The sequence below is a fragment of the Nipponia nippon genome, unplaced genomic scaffold (assembly GCF_047370975.1).
Source record: "Nipponia nippon isolate SJK-2023a ecotype South Korea unplaced genomic scaffold, ASM4737097v1 scaffold_1, whole genome shotgun sequence".
Lineage (NCBI taxonomy): Eukaryota > Metazoa > Chordata > Aves > Pelecaniformes > Threskiornithidae > Nipponia > Nipponia nippon.
Window position 1 is genome coordinate 166,982,364 of NW_028262290.1, and position 26,633 is coordinate 167,008,996.

Below are 26,633 nucleotides of genomic sequence, written 5' to 3' on the forward strand. Positions count from 1 at the left end.
CTGGTGCTGCAACAAATGCTGTGGAACCAGCCGGGCAATTATTTTTCTTTTTTTCCCCCCCATTTTCGTCTATCTGAAAATACATCCTTTGTCCTAACAACCGGAACCTGGGCCGTGTCGGCCTCTCCAGGTGCACTGAGCCACCCCCCCGCCCGCAGCCCGGAAAGTCGGGTAGCTGCTTCCCAGCTACTGTCTGCTTGCTCCCCGGGGAGGTAAAAATTAGCAACATACCATCACGTGGTAAATCTCCTTGCTTGGGAGACGGAGAGCTCCGCACATCGCTGACCTCAATTTCTTTTCTTTCCAGTGGAACAGTTTTGCTGGATTCCATCTCGGTGCGTTTGCTTTTCGGAGAATCAAACCCAGCAGCTCCATCGGTGGCATTGCTCTTCTCCCTCTTCGCTGCCGCCTCCTCCCTCTCTTTGTCTTGGCTGCTGATTTCAGGGATTTGCTCCAGCTTGCTGTGATACAAGCCCGGGCTGCCCAGCTCTTTCTTGACCGAGTTGCTGCCGCTGTTCCACTCCTCTCTCTTCTTGGCAGCCGGCTCCTCGGCCAGGGGGGACTGATGCTCCCTCACCACCAGGCTGGGCAGCCCCGCACGGCTCTGCTCGGGACCTGAGCCGCAGACAGATGTTTGCTCTTCTGACACGGTCATTGACCTTTTCATCGGAGCGCCCGGCTTTCTGGCTGTGGGGCTCGAGCACTGGGTCAGGCTGCTATTAGGAGAGAGCAGACCAGTAGCGACGTCTTCTCTAAGCACCGGCTCAGGGTATTTATCAGCCAGGTTAAGGGTTAGGGGCACGGACAAGTGAGAGCACTCCGACATTGCACGCCTCATTGCCTTCCTTTGGTGGGCAGCCCTGTTCAGAAAACTGCCGTCGTCTGCACAGCTCAGCTTGTCTTCCATCTCCTCCTCCATTTCAGCGGTATTATTAAAGTAACTACTTCTGGAGTCATCTTGTGCAAGCTCTACGGTGGTGGTTGGAGGTTCTGGCTTCGATGCCGTTGAGGAAGACGAAAATCCACTCTGCACGTAGTTGTCATTAACCACCCCAATTACACAGTAGCTGGGGGCTCCATCTTTTTTCACGGTTGCTTCTTTAGACCCCGAATTGTTAGGCAGGATAGGGTGGAAATTTGGATTCCAGACACTGATGTCTTGTTCCTTCATGTATTTGCTGGGCTCGCTCTCCGACACAGACAGATTGGGCAGGTTTGGGTCTGGCTGGCATTTGGTCTCCATTCCAGCCTTGCCGGCTGCTTTCTCCTGATCGGTGATGGCTTCATTTTTACCCAGCCCAGGACCAGATTTTTCAGCTCCTGCCTGTCCCACATGAAAATCTGTAGTTTTAGGGTTTGCAAAGTTCCCTTCTGCAGAAGGAAACGTTTCAGAAATCAAAGACCAGCTCTCAAGGTGACCTGCAGCTGCCTGGTATTTTTTGCCTTGCACCTCAATTTCTCTTTTGTCTTTCTGAGCTATTTTTAGCTCTTTGTCTAGTTTTCCTTCAAAGAAGCAGAGCTTGTCCTCATCCGTGAAACCAGCATTCTTAACGAGCCCATCCTTAATCGGTCCCCCTGAGTTTACATTCAAGCCAATCTCATTAAGCTTCCCCTCAGTCCTCTGCCATTCAAATTCAGTTTTGCCGAAGTCTTTCGGGGACTCCATGCAGTGGAAGGCTTCCGAGAAGTTCTCCGTGTTCTTGCCTTTGCACAGCTGGCTGTATTCGGAGAGGGATGCGGGCTGCTTGTTCGAGAGAGACATCTCCGATCGCTTCGCCTCCTCCGGTGGCTGTAACACCAGCTCCGCGCTCGCCGAGCTCGCCGGCTGCTGCCGCCGGTGACGACACACCATGCCCCCTGTATTCATGACAAAACTCCTTCCTCCCCACCCCCTGCCTGCCGCACGCCTTCATTTACTGGATTCAGCCGCTAGTTCAAAGGAAAACGTCAGGTTTTATCCTTTTGTAAAAATGCAGAAGAATGCACTTCTGTAACAGAAACACCCGTCTCTGGCTAGACGCTAGTGTGGGGTTAATCGTCTCGGTGAAATGATTTTTCTGTCAGCAGCATTTCATGGGTTGTTACACATTTCGGGAAATATTGCCATCTCCTTTTTCTCTGCCAAACCCTATCGTGATCAACGCATTTACAAGTATTAATTAACCACTCCTAAGAATATTTAGGAACTAAGGTCAGCAATTTTCCTCCCCTTACACAAAACCAGAACACAACCCCCAAAACAAGCCCGTCCCCCAACACCACAGCACAGAATGACCTCTTTCAGCACAAGGGCTTTGTTTTCAGTGAATTTTAATATATTCTTTCGGAGTCAACAGTGATCACAAGTGTTGCTGTAATGAGGATTTCACAGTCCACAAACCATATCGCTCATATAAGCGAGCGGACAAAGCTGCAAAGGATGAAATGGGACAGGTTAGGAGAGGTTCTGTAGCCTTAAATACTGTGAGCTTGTTTTTTAAATATTTTTTTTTTAAAACGTGAACGTATCTTCCAAGATTTTTGAGCTGCATTTTTTTCTGTTGCACTTCATTTACACCTAGCACTTCACATTTTGTGATGATCTATTCAAAACCAGTCTCAACACGTATTAAGTGCCCTACTCGGCCGTCCGGCGAAGCCCCTGTACCCAGCGTCCTTGACAAGGCTTTTCTAACGGGGATTCTTCATTTGGACATCGTTTCCCCGGTTAAACTGGGAGCCCACCCAAGAGCGCTGAATGCTCCGAGCCACTCGGCCACTGGGACCTGGATGGCCACTACTGCATTAGCGCCAAACTGCGGAGCTGGCTTTTTTTTCTTAAGTGCCTGGTATAGATTAATCCTTGACTAAGGCTAATTTTCTTCTTTGAACCAGGGCTACAATACTTTACAGACATTGACCATTACAGACATCGATATACTCCAGTCGGGGAGCAAGTTTTGTCCTTACAGCTGATGCAGTAAAAGGACTCCCTGCTATAGCTTAACTGAGCATAAATGTATTTTTACACCCAGAGACTGCAAGCTACACTACGCCCCCTGAATTTAACCTGCTGCTGAGAAATCCTACAATCCACACATTTATCTACTTGTATTTAAGCTTTGGATTTAAGACACTGCTATATTTAAAAACAATGACTAAGGAACTGTAAGTTATATGAATCTTTCATGACACCCTCTAATTAACCAGAATAGTTCCACCCACAAGCTTCCCTTCTCAAAAGGCCTCAACAATTTTTCTGTACTTTAAAATATTCAGAGGTGTCTTGCTGGGGGAAAATGGGACCCGAGCTCAAGGCTTGCTGCATTCTCTCTCGTGACTGACGCAGGACTGATGTTTGCAAGCACTTGCTGCCTCCAACAGCAGTCAGCCTGCTCCCCAGAAGGGCAGACCTCGCAGTCACCTCACCCACGTCCCTGCTGTTATTCCCCTATCCCTCAGTCAACGCCAAACCATCTTTGTAGCAAACCTCAGTCAATTAGAGATCACTTAATGCACTTCACCAGGAGGGAGGGCGAGTTGGTAAAGCTACCTGAGACCACCTAGTAGGTTTTTATTTGATTTTCTTTCCCTTTTTTTTTTTTTTTTTAAAAGCAAACAGCTACCACTTAGAGGAGAAAAGCCACATTGATTTAGGGGCTGGTGCTTCAGAGCCCCGTATCACAGAAGAGATTTGCCTCACTGGAAAGAAAAGCCTGCCTCGTAATGTCAATACACAGCCGGTAACAGCCACCACTGCTACTTTATTTCATTATTTTTTTGAATGTAAGAAATGAACCGTATTCAATACCTGGGATACTCAGAAGCAGGAGAATGCTTAGCTATGAAAAATCTCTAAACTAATATTTAATCTCTCAGGACATTAATGGAGGTAATGTAGTGTTCATACACCCAGAGCTTTTCCAGAGCCTCCCCCTGCCTATCGCCTGTTGTTTCCAGATGCCCATTCCCAGTTCCAGTACCTCAGCCTCTCCCTTCTACCATTAATTAATTAATTAAATTTATTAATCTTCTGCTTCTGAAGCTACCCTACGGTTGTGCTAAGCTTTCAGCAAGACCAGAAATCACCAATGCTCACAACACAGAGCCAGCCGTCCTGACACCAGAGCTTTGGTCCCAATTCTTCCTTTAGATTCTGACAAAGCTTAAATTTTCTGAAGAATTAAGAGAAGCAGTACCAGTCAATGGAAGATATGCAGGGAAGGGTGGGAGGATGTTGAGAAAACAAGAGGACTTGGATAGATTTTGAAAAACAACTCGGATGAGAAAGGGCCCCCGAGGGCCTCCCAAAGAGGAGCTGGGTGAGAGGGCAGGTTAGAGACTCCCCAAAGGGAAGCCCATCCACTGCTCTTACCCTTAGTTCAACTTTGAGGAAGATTTCATACTCTTCAAGCATCAAATCTGGGGTTTCACAATCCTTTTGGCTCTCCACCGTCTTTCTTTTCAAGAATGTGTCAGGCAACGGCAGTGCCATAGTTACAAGCTCTTGCAAGTCAGACCCTGGGCCAGCGTCTGGATGCAGAGCTTCGCCCACTGCCTGGAGCCTCTCTCAACCTTTCAGTGGTGGGACAGCAGCCCGTTTCACACGGAGGAAGGTTATATTTTGCCTGTTCACGTCCTCTTATCGTCGTTAAATCCTGTCTTTTCTTACAGGTACAGTTGACACAAATAAGCCTGGCAGGGAAGCTGAGCACATACAGCATGTGTTTCAGTACCAACATTAAACACATCGGTAGTCATTTACTAAGCTGCTTAGATATATTTCGATGCTTGTATTGTGTCTCTGAAGAGGAGCACTTTCCAAGGGAGGAGATACCCCTGTGCTGAAGAACCTGCAACCGCATCCCTGCCCGCTTGACGCGGCTCTACCAGCGAGCGGCGGCTGCCCCGGCCGAGGCAGCGCCCGCACCCAGAGCAGACCAAGATCACTACATCAGCGCGTCACGGCTTAATACCCAATCTGCAGGCTCCCAGCCTCAGCAGATGAATCAGCCTAGTGTTTCTATTTTTGCTTCGCTCCCGAAGCTATTACTTATCCCTTCTAATGCCTTTGCTGTGGGTTTTTTTTTTTTTTTTTAATCTAACACAATCATTTCTGTGCAATCCTTTGCACCGGTTTCTAAGGCAACATCACTTTCCAGGATGATGAGCTACTGCTTGCCAGCACCTCCAACTAATGAGATCTCTAATTAAGCGTTATTACCAATAATAGCCAGTGATCGGACCGACCAGAACCATCGAGGATACGCTGTCTATAAATGCCAAGACCATAAAACTGCAATTTATACACTTGCCCGTCTGTATGCTCGCACACACGCGCGCGTTGTGCCGCTCAGCCAAACGCTCCCCGCGTGTAAAACGCGCAGCAACACGTGAAGCCTGAGGTCTGACGCTCCCCGCTGAGCTCGCGCGCTTCCCTTCGTCTCGCAGGCTGGAAGAAGCCAGGCTAACGGATGAAAAGGTGAACCAGAATATTTCCCATTCCGGCCACCGAAACTTTGCACTACAAGCTTAACGTTTAAAAGGTGTGGAGCCATGCAATACTCAAACACAATCTCATGTCGTATAGGACAGGACATGTACAGGTCAAATCCCATTTACTTTAGAATTTGCATAGAATACATTAAAAATCCTAGTGATCAACCAAAACCGGAGTTAACACACTCGAGTGTTTCCAACTCAAAATATTACCAGTATTTGGTTATCGTAGGAGTATTTGCTAGTGGAAACTGAAAAAAGGTAAAGCGAAGTCAACTGAACGATACACAAGCAATGAACTAGCAACATCAGCAAGCAAGGATGAGGCTTGAAATTCAGACATCCCCTGAAAAGTAAACATCACCACTAAGGAAACGTGTTCAACATTCTTAATCTGGCAGAATTTACAAACAGAAGTCTTTGTTTCATTCCCAGCTTTTCTTGAAAATCAGCGTGTCAAGGATGAGCAGGAATATAAAACAAAGGAAGAAAACAAAAGGTAGGGAGCCCGGAGAGCTGCTGCATGAGGCCGTCCAGCTAGCGAAAAAGCCAGCACCAACAGAACACACAGCACAGAACCACGCAGAAAAAACAAACGGGCATATGCAGCCGGTTACGGCTGTTTTGAGCAACCCGTAAAAGAACATCTTCAGAGCTACGCACCGGTTCCACAGAAGACAAACAGGCCTCTCAACACCCGGGATCTGCAAGCTACAGGCCCGCAAAAACGTCCTCCAAGCTCAACTCACCTTTTAATTACGGACAGAACCATACCTCCACACCGCTTTCTGTTAAAGCGGCATCAAGTACGAACACACACGTGCAAAAATTCAGGGGAAAAGGAGATAATAGCAAAGTTCTCTTGCTGCTCCATAAATACGTTTAGTGCTGACACGAGAATTGGCTGGTGCCATTGTTGGGTTTTCATTTCTCTCATTTACCTGCCCGGGATAAGTAACAGGTCTTAATTAATGAACAGGCTGCAATATGCTGCTATTCTGACTATTTCAAAAGCATTCTTAAAGTACCGCTGTTATTATGAGGTGCTTGTCCACGACTGCGGTTGTGACGATGATTTCGGGCCAGACGGACGCAGTTCGTCCCACATCCGTGCAGTCCGCTGGCCCATCACGGTCACGTAGCTCGTCTGCTCGTATTAGACAAACCCAGTTACAGTCTGGGGTCTCACAGGAGCATTACAGACGGTATAGGAATGAAAGGTTACTGCAGAAACGGTAAACTGACGTAACATTATAATGACACCAGTATAATGGAAACCAGTCAGGAAAAAAAAATATTTAGAGAAAGGGCTTCATTGTGGCTGTAGAAAAGCAAATACTGTAATTAAGCAGGGATGGCATTTCTTGCTTTTAAATGTATCTTATTTACACACAAGGGATTTCGAGCTGTCACGTTGAGAAATATGTACTGCATTACACACGGCGATTGTGCCCATGGGCTGCAAAGACAGCTTGTCATCAGCTCAGCTGCAAGGACGGGCGCTGGAAGGATGCCCGCAGAAGGCAGCGGCAGAGATGGCGATGGAAGCTTTTGAGGGAAGAGGGAAACTCGGCATCGGATGACCACTTCAGCAGGCCCCTCCAAGCCACATTTGGGAGAATAACTCAGAAGCGTGACTGTCCAGACCCCGATGTGGTTAGGCAGTAAGCTCCTTCCTCCGCCAGCACCAAAGCCCACAGCGTTCAGTGCTGGAGCATCGCTGTAACGGACACGCAGGGAACACAGCCCTTTCCTGAAAGGCGTACGCAAATCAAAAAACATAAGACGACACAAAACCCAAAACACTGAAATAAATACATTTCGGGTTTTTTTAAATAGACTATTCTTTAAGGACAGGTTGGAGGAAAAAAAAAAGGTGTTTTCAAAGCCTCAATGCTGAAATACAGCTTGAGGAGTAAAGGGCAGAGGGATGCTAGCGGTAAAGCTGAATTGAAAGGCTCAGCACTGGATGAAGGAAAATCTTCCATCGTCTCCTCCGTTAACCACTCCTCAGTGTCAGAGCCCTGGCCCCGCATCAGCCGGGGCACCCGCTTGGAAGCACACGTTTTAGCACCCTGCATTTTATACGTAATTCCCAATTTTAGTTTTAATTCCACACAAGAGGTAGCATGAAGGCTCAGTCACGTTACAAAGGCTGATAATGTCTGACACGTTTTGGTTATCATCTCAGCTGCCTCTTGACATTAAAAGGCATAAAATAGTTTTCCAGAAGAATCTGAGGCAGTTTTTACAATGACAACAGCAAAAATGAGAAGCAGAAATAAATCCAAGAGATAGATAAGGGATTAAATTCAAATTGCACGAACAGCCTTACATCCAACGTTTCTTAACTTGAAGCTGCAAAGTCAAAATTAGAAAAAAAAAAAAATACAGAAGTTTGCAGGCCTAGTTTATAAAAGATACATACAACTTCTGTCGGTGAGAGGCATCTGCAGCATCCCAGTTGCCATGACTCCCAAGGGAGCTGTATCACAAAGCTCATACCTATTTTAGCAGTACATACAAGAGCTGATGCATTTAGGAAAGCCGTCCTGTTATTCTAGAAGAGACAGTGTAAGACACGGGAGCCCGGCTAAAGAGATTTCAGGTATTGAACTTCAGCAGAAGATCCTCCAAAACACCCACGTGCATTACACTGACAGTAGATCACCGACTGCCCGCCACAGAGGAAAACAGCTTACGTGGGCAGATATTAGATGTTGCGCAGCATCAGCTTCGCAGTCCTGCCTGGCAAATGCAGATGGAGTGCTGGCCAACTTCTGGTGATAGGTAAAAATATAAAACCTTTGAGCAGTGAATTGTTACCTTAACGGGAGGATGAACTGGCACGTACAAGGTACGTACAGTCCATGGCCCCGTCAGCTTAGTGCAGATTGAAATCGTTGGACCAGATGACCTTGAAAGGTCCCTTCCAACCCAACCCATTCTATGCTTCTGTGAAAATCTGGACTATACTAACGATCTCCTGGATCCCTTTAGCTCCTTCCCCGTCCAGTAAACAAGCACACTCATGTTCACGGTCTTGAAATCTCAACACCTTCCCTTCACTGATTTCTGGTTTTAACTTGTGTTCAACTGATGCATGCATTCACAGTTTCATCCTCGGATCCAGCCTAAGGCACTTCCACACCAGTTGTGCCAACCGAGGGATTCAGTCCGGGTTTTGCCAGCGTTTTGCAACTCGCTGAACAGCTACTTGGGCAGTGGATGGAAAGAGAGACAAGCCTCGGTAACGTATCTGGATGGCAAAGCAAATCTGCTTCCCTGCTCCTCCGCTGCCGAGAGCTCGCCTGCAGCCTCTGCTCCGCCACTGAGCCCAGACGTTGTGCGGTACCACGAGACTGCCCGAAGCGACGCCGGGGGCCCGCTCTGCTGCCAGCGCTCCTCAGCAGCCCCGCGCCTGACAGCGTTTGGGTTTAAACCGCCGTAGGAACACGTCAACCAGCATTTCCAAAGCAAGCTCAGTCATTCAGAGCTGCTCTTAAAAAAAAGAAACAACCAACCGTGAGTCTATGAAGTGCTGAAAGGATGAAAGCAACTGAGTATTATTAACGTCCTGGGCAAACGTAGGTCAGGCCAACGTATAGATGCAAAGTATGTACCAACTTACGCGCACGCTGATGTGCTACTCTGAACCAGGAATCCTTCAACTTCACCTGTGCAAAACATGCAGGAGGGGCTTTTCCTTTTTGCACGGATCTGCTACTACAGTTCTGCTCCCTTGAATACAGCAGTTAGAAAGGAAAACAAAGACTTCTAGCAGGCAATGGAAAGGCTTTAAAGAATTTTTTTTTTTTTTTAAAAGATGCTGCTTTTAGCTTTCCCTTTATTTTGTAGCATCATGCACCAAAGAACATTACTTGTGCAGACACAAGTTCATGCAGAGAACACCACTTCCACTAAAATAGAACTACTTCAGGTTATGCAACACTCATTAAAATCACAAAACCTCTCAAAAACCTGACCAGCATGTTAAGGCGCACTTGAGCTCCAAGTTTGTTAAGTTAGTGGCTGCATCATGCAAACTGGCAGCAAGGAACTCCGCAGAAATAGAAACAGGAACAAACTTTCATGCCTGATGACAAGGCAAAAACTAAGAGCACCTAAGGGCATGGATACACTTCCCCAGCCCGTCTCAGCAGACGGCAATTCAGAGAAGATGCCAGTTCTTTCTGAGGAAGGTTTCGAATCAGCAGAAGTACAAAAATATTTTTTATTTCATCTCTATCCATATTATATTCTCCATTTCAAAATTCCTATGAACTTCATTAAATTCTAGGAAATTAATTCCACCTCATTTCCTATGAGTACAGGGATCTCGTTCCCGGGACAAGAGCCAGGGTAAGCAGCCCAAAATGCTTCCCAGTCCATCCACAGTCTCACCACAGACGTAACGTCTTAAAATCTGTATCAGTCCCGCTATTGTTTTGTTACAACTCTGCTTTAGTAAAGATTATTATTCTAGAAGGAAGCATGTTTTATAGATGTAGCCGTTCAAGGTAGCTTAAAATAAAGTCATTAACCAATTGCAGGAAGAAAAGTAGACGGTTGCAGTTAGCCCGAGGTAGGATTAAAACCAAACCCTGCAACACGACAGCGATCGAGAACGTTTCCTACCACAGGAACACTCCGCTCCCTGCCCGCCAGTGGCACGCAGTGCCATTAGCGAGCATGGCGATTCACCGTTGCACCGCAGAGGAAGGTCACTGTCCGTCTGGGATGACAAGAAGCTACTGACACCAAAAAGTGCAAGTTTACTTAAATATTCTACTATATATAGATGTAAAATTAACTCTGAATGAATAAAAAAAAAAATAAATCAAGAGTTCTGGAACTAGGACCACGCTGTCAATCCTTCAAACGCTGGGAATTAGCACTGTGAGACAGGCAAGCAGAACTAACAGCCTTTTAAGATCAGCCAAAAAACCAGTCATGCCACACTCGCTTGTGCCACGTCGGATTAACAATGACATGTTCATGCCAACACACTGACAGAGAGCAAGGTCTTGCACGCAAGCTGCCTGGATTACTGCCGCTAGCTCAAATGGCAAACACACACCTTTTTCTTGCCTCTGCCGGCCCACACCAGTGGGTTTCAGCTGCCTTTGTTTCTCCCGCTCTGGAGCGGCGGACCTGGCTGGCAGAGTTGGCACCCCTCTCGACTTTGTGGGTCTCATGTAGCCTTTTAGCTGTTCTGCTGCTTTAACTCTCTCTTTCTTTGCCTCCTTCACAGCTTTTTGTTCACGTTCCTCCTCTTTTTCTTTAGTTGCATCTTCAGGTTTATTCACCTCAGACTTCAGCACCAGGGCATCCTTCAGGTGAGCTTCCCCACCGTGAGCAGCATCCTCTTCTGCAGGCTGAGAACGACCTTTGTGGTTACCTTCGGGACTTATTCTGGTTGTCTGGGCAGCTGTCAGACTGAAACCAGCAGCCTCTGCTTCAACTGCTTCATTGGCCAAACTGCCCGGGTGCTTCAGCGAGCTCTGCGCACTCCTCTTGCCTCCATCCAACTCAGCCTCTTCAGCTTTATTCGCCATCAGTGCCGCTGCCACAACCTGCGACACGGCTGCTTCTGCTCTGCTCTCTGGTATCGCCGCAAGTTCTGGGGAAACGCAGCCAGTGCCCTTCTCTCCAGAGGAGACACTTGCTGCTGGTTCCTCTGTCCCTTTGGCACCTGCGGGAGCTGCTCTGTTTTTTGAATCTGCCACCTTTGGAGGAAGGTCTGAGGAAGTGCTGTCCGTGTTCTGCTTTTTATCGGTGGTTCTTGTTTCTTTATCATCCACCTCTGCCACAGAAGAAAGGTGAACTTCGTCCTTCTTTGATTGAACGTCCTGTTTAACTGAATGGTCCGAAGAAAGCGGTTTACCTGCCTCACTCCCATCCTGGGAACCAGCCTCTTTGGGTTTACCATCTTTCTCCGAAAACTCTTTTCCAGGCTCTTTGTGTCCCAGATTGATCGGCTGCTCGCCAGATTTCTGTGCCTGTATCTCCTTCTTCGCACCAGGTCCAGGCTCTTTGTGGCTCTTCCCTGCTGCTGCTTCAGGAGGAGGAAGCCCCTTGCCCCTTGCCCCCTCGCCCGCCTGCTTTGGGAAGCCTGAGGAACCATCGCCAGTGCTACCAGAGCCAGCTCCTGCGGCCTGAGCAAAGGACTCGGAGTCGCTTCCTTTATTATTCCAAAGCATTTGAGGGCCAATGGGAAAGTTTTTAATATTTCTGTTTTCATCTACCAAATCCGTGTCTTCCATTCCATATTCTACCCCAGATCCCATGGGAGGCTGTACTGCTCTCCTGGTTGGTTCTGGCTCTAGAAAAACAGGCTGCTCAGAGGCATTTTTAGCCTGTCTGCTCCCTCCATCGTAACCCCTCTTTTTAGATCTGTCACTAACTGTGGCCAAAGCGTGACCTGCCGCTGCTGGATGCTCTAGGATAGGAAGCCCACCCCCCACGCTGCAGGGAGCGGGACTTTCAGCTTCAGATTTGTCAGCCATCTCCATGAGGCGAGGAGGAAACATCTCTGCCCCTGCTTTATGCTCCAGAAGACATGGCTGCTGCAAGTTAGCCTCCATCTTTTTGCACTTCTCTTTACTACTTGTGTGTGATTTTTCTGGCTCCAGAGGTACAGCAGGAGCTTGCACTTCAGCAGCATCCGCTAGGTCACCTAGCGGACTCGCTGAAGGACTGGAATTAGTCTCTTTGCCTTTATCAAAAGACTGAGTTTGTTTAATATTTCCCCCCTCTGCACCTACTGCAGGGATGTTACCTGGACCCAGTGCAACAGGGTGCTCAGGACTGTTCTCAGCCCTTTTGCCTTTCCCATCTCTACTTTTTTTCTTAGGCTTGTCCATCCCCGGTTCCCCGGTGGGACCGTGTGCCACAGCTGTGTCTGTCCTCGGCTCTGGGAGAGGCTCTGCTCTATCTGGTTCCTTCCCTTTACTCATGGGCCACGTTTCTTTAGTGTTGACTATTTCTGGCTCTGCTGTCTCTATTTTATGACCTGAAAGAACCGACTGATTAGAGAAACTTCTATCGCCACCCTCTACTTCAGGCTTTTCCAGCACCTCTTTGGTTGTACCTGCCAGATTCTCCAGCAAAAGCTCTCTTCCAAAACCAGGCACCTTATCTTTATCAAAGGTCATTTCTTTTGTGCTTCCAGCCACCTTCTCTTTGCTTGGAAAACTGCTTGTTTCCACCCCAGCATCCAGAGCAGCTGCCTGCCCCAAAGGACTTCTTTCAGTTTTTTTTCTTTTCCCATCACTACACCTCTTTCTAGGTTTGTCTGCCACCAGCGTTGCATCAGGACATATTACAACCGATTCACCTGCAGAAGTAATTCCAGCCTCTTTGCCTTTATGAATCAAATTTACCTCTCCTGTTTTGCTGATTTTGTCAGCCACAGCGAGCTGCTTTGCTTCCTCTCGCCTGCTCTCCAGCAGGAACGGTTGGTCTAAAGCGCCCAAATCACCTATTTCGTTTTTTCCAACGCTTTCTTTAGGCTTTTCTGTTACCAGTTCAGTTGACCTTTGCATTTTAGTTACATCTGATGTATTCTCCCGAAACCCCTCAGCAGTAGCACAGCCCCTCTCTCTGCCTTTATCACTAACTAACTTAGTTTTATCAGTTATGTCAGGAAAACTACTTGGGCCCATCTTATTCTCAAGAAAAGGCTGCTGGAAAAAGCTGCTTCTTTCACCTTTTTTACTTCTTCCATCACTCCCTCTTTTTTTTGGCTTGTCTGGAGGATAAGCATGTGTAATGCTTCCTGACGGAGGTCCTCTTGCAGTAAAACCTCTGCCTTTATCAGGGAAAGTTGTTTCTGTTACCGTCTCATCCCTCCTCGCTCCATCAGTAGCTTTGCTTACGTCCTCCGCAAGCATCATCTGCTCAGAGAAGCTTTTGAGTTTTTTTACTTTCCCTTCACCACGCTTTTTTTTCGGTCTGTCCATCCCATGTGCAATACTGGGATCTTTTCCAGTCTGCTGCTCTAATGCAATAAATCCTTTCCCTTTGTTTTTATCAGGGGAATCTGCTACCGTCGCTCCGTCCGCTGCTTCAGCGGAGGCAGGATGTTTGGCTGCACCAGACTTAGCCGACAGAAGAAACGGCTGCTCTGAAAAAGTGTCAGCCTTTCTGTTTTGCAAAGCAGTAGCTTCCTCAGGTTTTGGTAAAACTAATGGTGTAACGGGCGCTTTAGTGGTATCTGTTGGAGTCTTCAACACTCCCTCTGCACTGCTAAAGTCAACGGCCATGTGCTTATCGGAGGACACTCTTCTGGTTTCATCAGCTGCCTCTGGCTCGTGAGGAAGCTTGTCCGACGGGGCCGCAGCCCCGAGAAGGGCAGGCCGTTTGAGGGAGTCGTTTTCAAGCCCTTTGCTTTTTTCACAACTGCCTCTTTTCTTTGCCGCTTCTCCCAGTGACCCACTGGAAGTCTGCAGCTCGTGGCGGACACTGCCACTGCGTGCTTCCCGCCTGGGAGATGTGCATTTAGCCTCCTTGCCTTTATCAGAAAGGGGCGATTCTGAAGGCTTGGTCTCTAAAGGAGCTTCTACTTTGCTCAGATTGATCGTTTCTGAAAGAGGTGGCGTCAGCTCGGCACATTGTGACTCCTTATACTCCTTCTTCTCGTTTTTATCAACAAAATCTCTTTCCGTAGGCTTGGTTGGCACCTTTGCTGTAACAGATTCCCCCACCTTAGTCTTGCCTACCTGCTGCAAGGGAACCTCTTTTCTTTTGCTTTTAGATTGCAACACCAAACTGTCATCTCTCATTTCTTCTGTTTTCATGCCGGCCCCATTTTTTGCGTCTGACACAGATCCGAAAGGCACGCTGGGTTTTTGGGCCTGCTGTCTTGGTGCTGGCACTGAGAAGGCGTTTTGCTCATCCAGGGTATGACTTCCAGTTATTATTTTAGCCTCCTTTGGCATATCTGAAACCCTGCTTCCCGAGGCCACTGAGTGCTCTTTGCGAGCTTCAGCAGGCATCACGGGACAGGCATCTGGTTTTTGCAATTCAGCAGCAAAGGGAGAATTTCTCGGGGCTTTTGAGACTGTTACATTTTCATCCCAGAACTCCATTGTTCTTGGCAGCTGGTTTCTCTTTTGTTTTGGTTTCTTTTTCTTTTTCTTCACAATGGCCAGAGATCCTTCCAAATCCCAGCTCTCCCTTGGTACGTCTCTGCAGCTCTCCGCAAACTCCGACAGCACGCTGGACGGCTGCCCAGTTGCCTTTTTATGAGGAACCCGAGTGCGAGGGGATGTTCCAGCAACGCATCCGAGTTCCACTACAGAATAGGGGTCTACTTTTGGGTCAGTACTCTTCTCTTGTGGGAGACCTATTAGACGTTCCTCTGGTACATCTGTAATAGGCACTGGTGCAGGTTTTGCTCTGCCAAACCTGCGTTCACTCGATTTGTTAGCTTGCCTTATTTGTGCAGTAGGTAGACCTGGAATACAGGAAGCCTGCTCAAACATCGAAGCAACTATTTGCTTTAAAAAAAAATATATATATATATACACACTATATATGTGATTTTAGCCATCTAAAACAGTCCATACAGTCATATATGCAGAATTTTCCAGCACTGATACCACACTAATTCTAAATCCATCTCAGGAGGGCTGGGACAGACATTTACACGCAAAACCTATTTAAACTACTACCGGTAAATACGTCAATGCTATTTAAAAATACAGCATTCCTGCTACATGCTCTTACCCCACCGAAAAGCAACAGTTCTTGTAAGGACATGCTATCTCTTTTTAAAAATGCATTAAGGATCCATTTTGTCTTAGCAAGACAAGAAAACAGATACACTTTTTATATCCCTGACTGGCATCCTTCCACAATGCGAAAATAAAAGTTTAGTGGAAAGAGGAGACTAGGGAAGAGAGAAGGGGCGGAACGGGGAGGGGGAGCAGAGGAGCCGCGTTTCCCACAGCCCCCAGGGTGGAGGCAGCGGAAGGCAGACCCTCCGTAAGTTAATTTGCTATACTCCGTTACAGGCAGCGCTAGGTTTCCTTAGCTACAAGCCACCGATTTTAAAGAGAGCCCCAGTCATTTGTCAGCTAGCCCTGGCCCACAAATCAGCCTCCAGTCACACGGGTAAGCAATAACAGCTCATCAGAGAGGCTGGGTTGGTGGAGCAGGGAAAAAATCACATTTTCCTTTGGTAATTACAAAACTCAATTTGGAAGGAGGTCTTCACTAGGAATATTGTAATAAGAATTAATGGTCCTTTTTAATACCAAAATAAAAAGCTGGCAGTAATGGCAAAAAGATGGTGAGCTTTTAAATTCTCCAGCAGAAAAGATACAAGCCAGTCCCAGTGACAAAGTACTAGTAGCACCCACATTTGGGCTTCTACTCCAGTGAACACGGAGGGGAAAAAGAGTATTTAAGAGGGCAGGGATTAGAGGCAAAGTGCAAGCAGAATCACCGATGGACCCGAAGAACCACAGAGCTGCTCGGTGCAAAAAAGATTCCTGCTTGCTCAAGTGGCACCGCAGTCAGTAGGAAAAGGTGAATAGTTCACAGGGGATATTTCCATTCTAAAATGGAATTATTATTGATATTCTACCTGTGGGCTCTTGCAGGGTTTTTTCTTGCTGAGGTTCTGCGTGTTGGATGTGGTTGTGTTCAGCCTCCTCCTTTTGTTTCTCTGTAACAGTAACATCCACAGCGGTAACTGATTTTTCTGGAAGGAGGTCTTTATTTTCTAGTGCAACGGCTTCTTTTGCTTCTACTGGGACCGAAACATGAAAAATATGAAGAGAATGCTTCAGTTCTTATGAATACAGGCAACCTGCAGCTTAAAAGCAAGCCCTTGGAAAGGGTATCGGTTTTATTTTATTTTTAATAGGAATGAAGTTTATAAGATACGGTAGTCTCCTAGGTATTATCTCCTCACGATCCCGTTTTAAGCAGCAATTTTATATTTTGGCAGACATGCCGAGGTGGAGGTAAAACATGAAGCGAGGACTGTCTTGGGGCTTGAGCACCGGGCAAGGGTTTGGTGGCTTGGTTTTTTTTACCTCTTTGTAATCAACCAAATTCAGACTATACTAGCTCCCCACTGGAATTCAAATCCAGAATATACTCCGTTATCAGTCTGGAGTCCCTATCTAATGCTAATCATCTAGTATTCATATATACCTTAGAATATAATCATGCAGCCACTACAAAATCCCTAGCTACACATAATTATAACAAGTTTTAATATGTAAGACATAATTACATTGGAGAGCAGTTCTATATGCAATTAATTTTATTTACATTTTAAATAGAAATAAAAATTATGACAGACATTGGTACAACAACTATGGATGAGGAAGAAACAAGTTACATGATGGTAACTTCAAATGTTAAGACTACCATCTATTTGTAACAGTCCCCATGTTAGCACACGCTAATAACCTTCTGAAATTAAACCTTTGTTGCTTTTTCCTTGGGAAGGACAAGAGAACAGCGTCCGTGAGAGAGAACTGAGGTGGAGGGGCAGACTTAGCTGGTCGCGAAATGCTGACGGCAGTTTGATACCGTGGTTTGCATTGCTCACCTGCTGGTTCTGCGAGATGGTTCGTCTGCTCCGGAGGATGCTCTTCGCGGCTGGGAGGTGGCCTGCTGTCCTTAGCTTTCTCTGCAAGATCAACACAAGCTTCTGGGACTTTCGACTCTTGTTCCACGTTTGCAGTTGCTTCTGCAAACAGAATATAAAGAATAAAAATTCATATTATTTTTAATTTAGATCGGATTAAGCACGATAAAAATCACTTCCTCGCCTAATTCTTATCTTCCACAAGAAAATAAAGGTTTTCCTCACTTTCAAAACAGTGGTAATCTGCTTTTTAGGATCACTTTCTACCAGCTCTCCCCTCCTGAAAGCCTAAGTGTTCTCCTAAAGCAAATCTTCCTGTCTTGTCTGGTGTTTACTCTTCCATTCATGCACCTATGCCTCAGTTGCTACATTCTAGTAAGGATTTTCTTGTTAAAACTTCTCTCTTTTGAAATTTATCCATATCATTAAACGAAAGAGTATTAAAAAGTAAGAAAGAAAATAAAATCTCTCACTCCAACTCCTTCTGCAGTCAGTTCACACACACTGCCTCTGCCCAGTCCTACTTGTTCTGTTTTGATGGTCATTCTCCCCCTGAAAGGATAGCGTCCTTTGGGAAAGCCACGCAGCACAGAGCATCCGTTGTCCACCACGTGGAAAAAACCAAAACGCCTGCCTTGCCGTTTCGACGCCTATAGTCATTCCAAAGAAACGTCACCAAATTACCAACAAACCCTATCAGCCTATTCAGAAACTATTTTCGAGATAAGAAGCTTTGTTCGAAAACATCCTACAGCATCTGCAGAGATTTCAGTATATGCTGAGGATGATAGTGATACAAAAGTACGTACTAACAGGGATGAACTAAAGTGTCTCTAAGGCTGTCCTAAAAACATACATCACTGCTAAAAATGCCAAGTAAAAAAAAAAAAAAATCATTAAGATATTCTAGTTTGGTATTTTATAAGCAAAAAATCCTCACGAAGCACTTCCTCTGTCTGTATCTTGACAGGAGAACTGAGCTCTACTTCAGATGCTTCGTGCAAGGCATATCATAATCTTAACTACTAAAAAGATACGCTTTTTCTTTGACAGTCTTAGGACAATTGTGCATCTGCGTAGCCATCGCTACGTGCTACCAAGAGCGTTGCTGCCAGTGCTATGCCAAGTAGAGTGGCCTTCTCACACCACTTGCCAGGCTGTTTCAAGCCCGAACGCAGCTTTCAGGCATACGCGCTCACCTGCAGGAGGCTTGTCGAAGGGTGACTTGTCTTGTTCAGCAGAAGACTCAGGTGTCATCAGCTCTTCAGATGCAGCAACCGTGGTGTCAGCTGCAGAGACAGACTTAGTTTCTGCAGAGGCAAACCCAGAATCCATGGCGGGAAGAGGCTTGGCTTCTGCTGCAGGCGCAAACCCAGAATCCATAGCATGATGATGGTTGACTTCTGCGGCAGGGGCAAACTCTGCATCTGCTGCTGGTGCAAACTCAAAACCCATAGCTTGATGAGATTTAGTATCTGGTGCTGGGGCAAATGCCATATCCATAGCATGCTGAGATTCCGCATCTGGCGCTGGGGCAAATGCCATATCCATAGCATGCTGAGATTCCACATCTGGCGCTGGGGCAAATGCCATATCCATAGCATGCTGAGATTCCACATCTGCTGCCGGGGCAAACCCTGCATCTTCTGCTGGGGCAAACTCCAAATCCCGAGCATAATGGGATGTAGCATCTGCTGCTGGGGTGAAGCCGGTATCTGCCACTGGGGCGGATGCAGCACTGACAGCATTAGGAGGCTTGGCTTCTGCTGCAGGAGCGAACCCAACATCCATGGCCTGAAGAGGGCTGGCTTCTGCTGGAGGCGCAAACCCAGCATCCAGGGCTTGAGGAGGCGTGGTGTCTCCTGCAAGAACGGACCCAGCTTTCTCTGCAGAAACGGACAGGACATCCGAGGCAGGAACACACGCTGCATCTGCTACAGAAACACAGATCACAGGAGTCAACGACAATATACAAAACGTAGATACCCAGCAGCGTGGTTTTATGACTAGAGAAGACAAGGCTTTCACTCCCTGTCTTCCTTCTCGTCTCTCAGCATCACTTACTCCCCGCCCTGACACCAGTGCACTCAAGTTGTCCTAGGCTTTGACACTCCTCAGTGCACCCAAGTGCTTTTCCTACTACAGCCTCATGTGCCTTGTTTTGTATCCCTGACTACAGTGTTAGACGCCCATCTGCTCCTAACACGCGCCAGCCAAAGGATGCATTGTTTTCCTTTAAAAACTACCTGATGCTAGGTAGCTGGCAAGAGACCAGAGCTGCTGGATCCGCTGCGAGCCGCGCATTCCAGCAGAATATATTCAGGAACCACAACGAGGGGTTTTCCCTACAGAGCAGGGCACAGAAGCTTTTGGTGTCGCCTTTATGAGCCCAGCTGTGTATTCCAGCAGAGGAAAAAGTCCTGAAACATTCCACAGCCATACGCGCTGCGTTTTAAATCCCGTTTATGCTGTTCACGGGTGGTACGGCGCCGCGACTCGAGCGGAAGCACTGGCGCTCTCCGCGCAGAAGACGCTGCCATCCAGTGAACCACCACCCGCCCTTTGCTCCTTCGTGCCCAGCTTGGCCTCGTTCATTTTTCACGCGATAGCTAGTAAACACGGAGCCGTGAGTTTCAAAATAACATTTGTCAGTTCACAGCACAATCAACCCTCTGCATTTAAGTTTGCATTTTCATAAGATCCCCTGAAAGGATTGTTTTCAGTCAGTTTTAGTTTAACATTTCAGCTGTCTAGAGGCAAGTTTTCACAAATTAGCAAAAGCACTGGATTTCTCTTCTGCAGCTATTAATTTCAACAGCCCCAAGCGCTACCCATACTCTGTGTAATGCAGCACGGTGAGCTGAACATCTCAGATATATTGCTGAGTAGACGTTAAAAAAAAAAACCAAAACCAAAACCATTTCTACTGATTGCTTGAGTCACATCTAAAAATATCCTCCCCAAACAATGGAAAACTTATTAAATCTTAAATTAGACACTTAGACTGAAAAAGGAAACAAATTACAAAACTGGAAAAAGTCCCTTTTAAAATAGCACTCCGGGATCCGTTTAGATAAAACCAATATTCCAGTGAACCAAACCCAGAAGGTCCATTATGCACCAGCTTTCATTGGGTTTTGTCCTTTTTTTTTTTTTTTTTTTGAAGTGATATCATGATCCGCTCCAAAATGAAACTTTAAAGATTGTGATTTTACTGAAGAAAAAGACAGTAAAGAAATAGATATTAAAAGCAGTATGGATGCTCCCTCATGAACCATGGAAAGTACTGGAATAAAGCATGAAGAAACTGGGCAAAGACTGGTGCAAAATGTACCACGAGCCTGATGCTGTAGATACATACCTTAAAAACTCTTTTAAAGAGAGTCTTTAGAGCAGAGAGGTTTTCAAGGTATTTATCTACAGCATCGGACTCCTGGTATAACCACTTTCTTGACACCCCTTAACATTTTTGTTACATTGTAACATTTTGTTACATTGTAACATTTTGTCACATTGTTATATTTTGTTACATTGTCGCATTTTTGTCTGCACAGTCAGTGTGCAGGTGACACCAAGCTGGGTGGGAGCGTCGATCTGCCGGAGGGCAGGGAGGCTCTGCAGAGGGCCCTGGCCAGGCTGGAGCCATGGGCCCAGGCCACGGGGTGAGGGTCAGCAAGGCTCAGGGCCGGGTCCTGCACTGGGGGCACAGCAACCCCAGGCACCGCTGCAGGCGTGGGGAGGAGCGGCTGGGAGCTGCCCGGCGGGAAAGGGCCTGGGGCTGCTGGTCGACAGCCGCTGAACACGAGCCAGCAGGGTGCCCAGGTGGCCAAGGGGGCCAGTGGCATCCTGGCTTGTATCAGGAACAGTGTGGCCAGCAGGACCAGGGAGGTGATGGTGCCCCTGTACTGGGCACTGGTGAGGCCGCACCTTGAGTACTGTGTTCAGCGCTGGGCCCCTCACCCCAAGAAGGACATCGAGGTGCTGGAGCGTGGCCAGAGCAGGGCAACGAAGTTGGTGAAGGGTCTGGAGCACAAGTCTTATGAGGAGCGGCTGGGGGAGCTGGGGGGGCTCAGCCTGGAGAAGAGGAGGCTGAGGGGAGCCCTCATCGCTCTCTGCAACCGCCTGAAAGGAGGCTGGAGCCGGGGGGGTCGGTCTCTTCTCCCCAGGAACAAGCGATGGGACGAGAGGGAACGGCCTCAAGCTGCGCCAGGGCAGGTTTGGGTTGGGTATTAGGAAAAACTTCTTCCCCGAAAGGGCTGTCAGGCCCTGGCCCAGGCTGCCCAGGGCAGGGGCTGAATCCCCATCCCTGGAGGGATTGAAAGGACGGATAGATGTGGTGCTCGAGGACATGGTATAGATGGACTTGGCAGTGATAGGTTAATGGTTGGACTCGATGATCTTAAGGGTCTTTTCCAACCTTGACGATTCTATGATTCTACGATTTTTCTGGAGCCAAAATTTTGAGAAAGTAAAAAATCATTATATCTGTTACCGGACTGTGACACAGGAGTTGGAAAGTCAAGTAGACTTGCTATTTCTCACCAACACAATTCAGGTATGGTAACCCTTTAGCCACAACGGAATTTGTTACGACCTTGCTGTGTCTCCTTCAGAAGAGGCTATCCCATGCCTTTTTCCACCATTGCAGCTGGGTCACCAGCACCAGTCTCTAGACCGGGGCAACTTTACCTGATGCCGCACCTTTTGGTCCATCAGTAGCGTCGGCCTCTCCTGGGGATGCTGCTACTGCAGTAGGGACGAAACCAGGAACCACGGCTGCAGGGCTTTCCGGCAAATTCGGCTGCACTGCTGCAGTCACTGTGGGGGGCACCAGGCATACAAAATGACGTTTGATTAAGCACGCAGATCTTAGCAAACAGCTTTCTCTTCTGGCGTTGCCAGGATGTGAATCACCCTCTCAAGGTGCTGCCTGCAGCAGCAACCCTGGCGAGTAAGCTCCCCCGCTTCAGCATCCCAGTCGGGTCGGACAAAACCAGAATCGGGCTTTATTGTCAATTTTCAGAAGGTTAGTTTGTGAGTTTGTGTAATACCTAGGAAAGCACCTGTATCTTGAGAGAAGCAAGTGCTGTGACAAAGCCGAGCAACGTCCAGTTACACAGCAGCCCAGTTCCACCCTGAGCCCTAGGTAGAGCCACCAGCTCCAGAAATACTTCCTACCTAGGACCAGCGTTAAACTACTCTCCTCTTAGCTTGTTCACCAAAATCAGCCGTAAAGATCCCATTATGGATCAAATATCATAATATACATGCGACCACAATGGAATTATTTACTCAATGGAGCTTCAAAGATTTAACTGTAACCATAATTTAAAGATAACTGGACAGAGTACACAGGTTTGCAATTAGAATTTAGTTTAAAATTCTGTTGATTATGCATGAGCCAAAGTTATGTTTGTTGGTGCCCTCAGCTGCACCGACCCTCAGAAGCAGTAAACACAAGTGCTCTCACTTATCGCTCGAGTCAGCAGATTTGACTCTCAGTGTGTACAAAGACTTGAATCCTTGACAGTAAAGTTCTAGCTTTAGCGTTTCTTCTCAAGTTTTATTAATCCTATTTATTATTTTAGTGTCAAGTAATGCTCGAACACAGATCCCAACTGGAATTTCCAGTACCTTCACTGTGATGGAGACTCACAGAATGGAGACACAGGCTGGAACCCACAGAGCTTGCTGCTGCATGTTTTTTGTTTTGTTTTGTTTTGTTTTCGCACATCTGCACCTGCTAACTTAATTCCCCAAAACCCACGAAAGGGAATGATTTCAGTGGATTAAAGCCCTGCTACACGATATGCCCCTAATTAGGGCATGCCACTAATATCTACTGACGGTTCGGCTTGGAACTGCATACATGAAATTTGTTACCCTAAATGAGAAGTAAAGAGTCTCTATAATGCAGGGTTCTCCCCACCTCTTACGGCACTAAGCCAGAAAATGCGTGTTAAGTAACATCTCTCCAAAACACGCATTTCTATTCTAAATTGATTTGAGAACCAGAAAGAGGGGTTTTGTTGGTCAGGTCCCACTTCACTCCATTGCAGCCTTGTGTTTCTTGAAAAGGCAGACAAGGAGAGAAGCTCTGTTTCAGCTGTTCAGAAAACCTCCATAGATGGTTTCTGCAGATCACATCAAAACTATTTTTACCTGGTGGCTCAACAAAGAAAGAGGCATCTGGTCCCTCCGCATCATGCTGAGCTCCCATCCAGTGTTCTTCAGGCACTACCAAAAGCAAACACATTTAGTCCTGACGCTGACGCCAACACTGCTTTATTTTTCCAGTTGAAGGTATTGGCCCTGCTGTTTTGTGAGTTCACTCTCGGGTAACTTTTTGGTTTCCTTTAGAAATGGTACCAGAACATCATGTTCTTCTTGACTATTGTTAGTGAAAGCTTCCATCAGAGAAGAGTTATAACCAGCACTGACTCCAGGACCTGACAGAGCAGGTTCTTTGCTCAGTTCTTCTCAGCAACTGGCTCTGGGTGGCCCTGCTTGAGCAGGGGGGTTGGACGAGATGCCCTCCAGAGGTCCCTTCCAACCCCAGCCCTTCTGTCATCTCCTAACGTCTTCAGAACATTCACGCTGAGCCAAGAACGGTCATGGCCAATGGGATACTTGACTCATTTTACTTATCAACTCCCCCACCAAGATTCTTTAGGACTAATACACAAAAATCTTCCAGCTGCATATCCCTCAAACCCGCCTAGCAAGACAAACATCTGTTTCTTACCTGCTTTGTCTTGTAGAAATTCTGCAGTTGAATCCAGGCCCATGAAGGCTGATGGGTCCAGAGCCTCTGCAGGAGAATACAGAGGCCCCAAGAAAGGTTGTTCAGGTACCATCATAGATCCGTGTGGCGCTAATGAAGCAAAAAGACCATTTGTTAATCACTATGCTAACCCTAATGACTCCCCTCCAAAATTTCACGTCTATACAACGCTTGGAAAATAAACTATTCCATTCTGCTCACAAGCAGCTTAGACAAAGTTCGTAAGCAACTCTCTCAATTAGCTCACCTTCACAAACTGCATTGTAATTCTGTATGCATATATAATTTTAACAAGGTATAAGACAGTAAACACAGGCAAATTATTTCCCTTTCGCTTTCTGCTTCTGCTCCCATGAATTCTTGTTAATAACTGCTTAAACGCCACAGTCCAAACGCTGAAGACCACTTTGCGGAAAAAGTTCATGCGTATTTGGTTTCTAGCCATGAAGACAAGAGCCACTGGTAACTCCTGCTTCGACTCAACTTGTCTAGATGTCCTATCTCCTTCTGCCTAAATATACTGCAAAAAAACCCCTCCTGAAAGTAGCTACTGGAATGGCTTCAGGCACATGCAAAAAAAAAAAAAAAAAAAAAAAATCATGTGAAGGGATTATATGGTCTGTGCACTTATCAGCTTAACAGCTTTCAGTACATGAAAGTCACTAGAGAAAACACCAAACCCTGCCCATCAGGGACAAATGCCGAGGAGGAACTCACCATGGATGTCTCTGGAAGCATCAACGTGGTCCGTGAACAGCGGCACATTCTTCATGTCAGTAGGAAACGATAAATCAGGCAGATCCTCCCCTCTGTGCATGCTGAAGGGGTCTGGCAGGAGACAAGAACAACTGTCACCACACAGGGGGAAGACTTGATGCAGAGTAAGATTATTTAAAAAACAAGATGAAGGTGCACCTGGCATCACCGCTAGACTTCCGTGGGAAAGCTGCTTTCAAGATTATTTACCAGGGGCAAACACCTTCATAATTCAAATTTATGCCCAACAGTAAAACGCGGTTGCTCAGACCGCTTCCCAGGGAAAACTAAGTTTAGATTACGACTGTTGCACGGAGAACCTGTCTCCTCCTCTCGAGGAGGAAGCATCCGTTTCGGACCTGGTGGACGCACGCAGCTAACCTGCGTCAGGAGCAACGGCTGAGCTCCGGATCGCTTCACTCGGCAGCAGACCAAGGAAAGCCTGTGTAAGCTACGTGCTCTCCTCCCAAAGAGCAGTACGCCAGTATAAACCGACTGGTGGGCCAGTATTTTCCTCAAGTTACAAGCCAGAGAGGCAAATAACGCATTTCCCAGTGTCCCAGGCAGATGAGCAGCCTTCGCCCTTAGCGCCAGACCAGAGCCACTGGCGAGGCTGTCAGGATCTTTAGTTCACGTTTGCAAGTTGTCTGGTGTCAGCGTTGGCTGGTCTAACACGCATCGGCTTTGTTCTGCCTTCGGTCCGTGTTTTAAGTGGATATATCAGTGTCATCCGCAAAAGATGGCGCTTTAGCAGCTAAGGATTCAGCAAGAGAAAATTCCTTTTCTGCAAGTTTTATTTTTTGTGCGCACACATCTCCTTTCCCCTCAAGTAAGCAGCACGGGCATTCAAACCAGACGGGACAGAGAGAACCACCGCGCTGGGTTTTATACGACGGATGACTTAACCGAAGTGCCCCGAGTCGGAGAGCGGAGAGATGACCTCGCTGATGGAATAAAACGAAGAGGAGATGACCCTTCCACGAGTTAGTCACTGACCGCAACACGGGCCAGGGCAAGACACTGCAAGGGGAAGGAAGCCTGGCATTCCTCTCTCAGACAAATTATTCGGTAGTTTACCAACCCCTGGCTGTGTTTTATGATCACTGATCCCGAACGCCTCTCCCTGCCTTGTGCCAGCTGTACGCTGCGTTCTCTCCAGACAGGCGCAGCCGAGCAACGAGAGGTTTCGAGTGGAGCGGCCCCTTGCAGATGAGTGACGTTTCCCACGACCACCTCACCCGTTGCACTACCCACGAGCTGCAGAAGTCTGTTCCCGAAACGGCTGTCACACACCCATTTTCAGACACCGCACGGATTTCTTCCGGTTAAGCGCAATTAAAAGGGATTCAGTTGAAGGCTGTTATTCGTTTTTATGTCAGGCAGGCTATCTGCGGGGACGCCAGCCACACTTCACGTGTTCACATGCCCACGGTGCTCCCAGATGCCGAGATCAGGTGAGCTGCGTGAATTCTTTTACAAATCTCTCAGACTATTTGAGATGCCAGAACAATATCTTGCTTCAGAGTAAACCGTAGAAAATTCTAATTTCAAGCTGTTTAGAACAGTATTACCAAGACTAAGTAACTGCCTTTTTTCCAATTAAAAAAAAAAACAAAAAAACAAGAAAACTCCAAACCCACAAAAGCGCATCATGACTGAAACCAATTTAAGACCTAAAAGGTGCTGATGATCTCCCCTCCTTGTCCAGCAGTGGGATGATGTGGCAAAAATGGGGGACCCAGCTTAAATCCTGCCTCTGCTCCAGAGGGAGACGGGAGCGGCGGAAGGAGCTACGGCCAAACTTCCCTCTCCCATCTCCCAAGATCTCCACGGACCCAAAGCGGGCCTGCGCCCTACTCGAGGCTTAGCGTTTTTGTGACCGGTCAGCACCGCCGCGCTGCCGGTGACAAGGGGACGCTTCCAGCAAAACACACCGCAGCTGAAAAGCCAGAGGCAGGCGGGCGGGGGTGAGCCGTACCGACGGGGTACGGCCGGTTCAGGAAA

General features: G+C 47.2%; 1 protein-coding gene across 17 annotated transcripts in view; it reads right to left on the bottom strand.

The window, feature by feature from the left end:
• MAP4 (microtubule associated protein 4) overlaps positions 1-26,633 on the bottom strand; it is a 171,635-nt gene that overhangs the window by 40,730 nt on the left and 104,272 nt on the right. For 5 of the 17 annotated variants that reach the window (XM_087732492.1, XM_087732440.1, XM_087732467.1 and 2 more), the window contains 7 exons: positions 24,591-24,701; positions 23,835-23,963; positions 23,252-23,326; positions 21,779-21,907; positions 18,289-19,023; positions 17,051-17,191; positions 16,073-16,237 (listed from right to left, as the gene is read on the bottom strand). In XM_087732492.1, coding sequence (XP_087588618.1) covers positions 16,073-16,237; positions 17,051-17,191; positions 18,289-19,023; positions 21,779-21,907; positions 23,252-23,326; positions 23,835-23,963; positions 24,591-24,701 — 1,485 coding nt within the window. Of the gene's footprint in view, positions 1-231; positions 1,874-10,558; positions 14,703-16,072; positions 16,238-17,050; positions 17,192-18,288; positions 19,024-21,778; positions 21,908-23,251; positions 23,327-23,834; positions 23,964-24,590; positions 24,702-26,633 lie in introns of those variants that run through there. The other 12 variants (XM_087732389.1, XM_087732430.1, XM_087732521.1 and 9 more) reach the window with 10 other exon arrangements.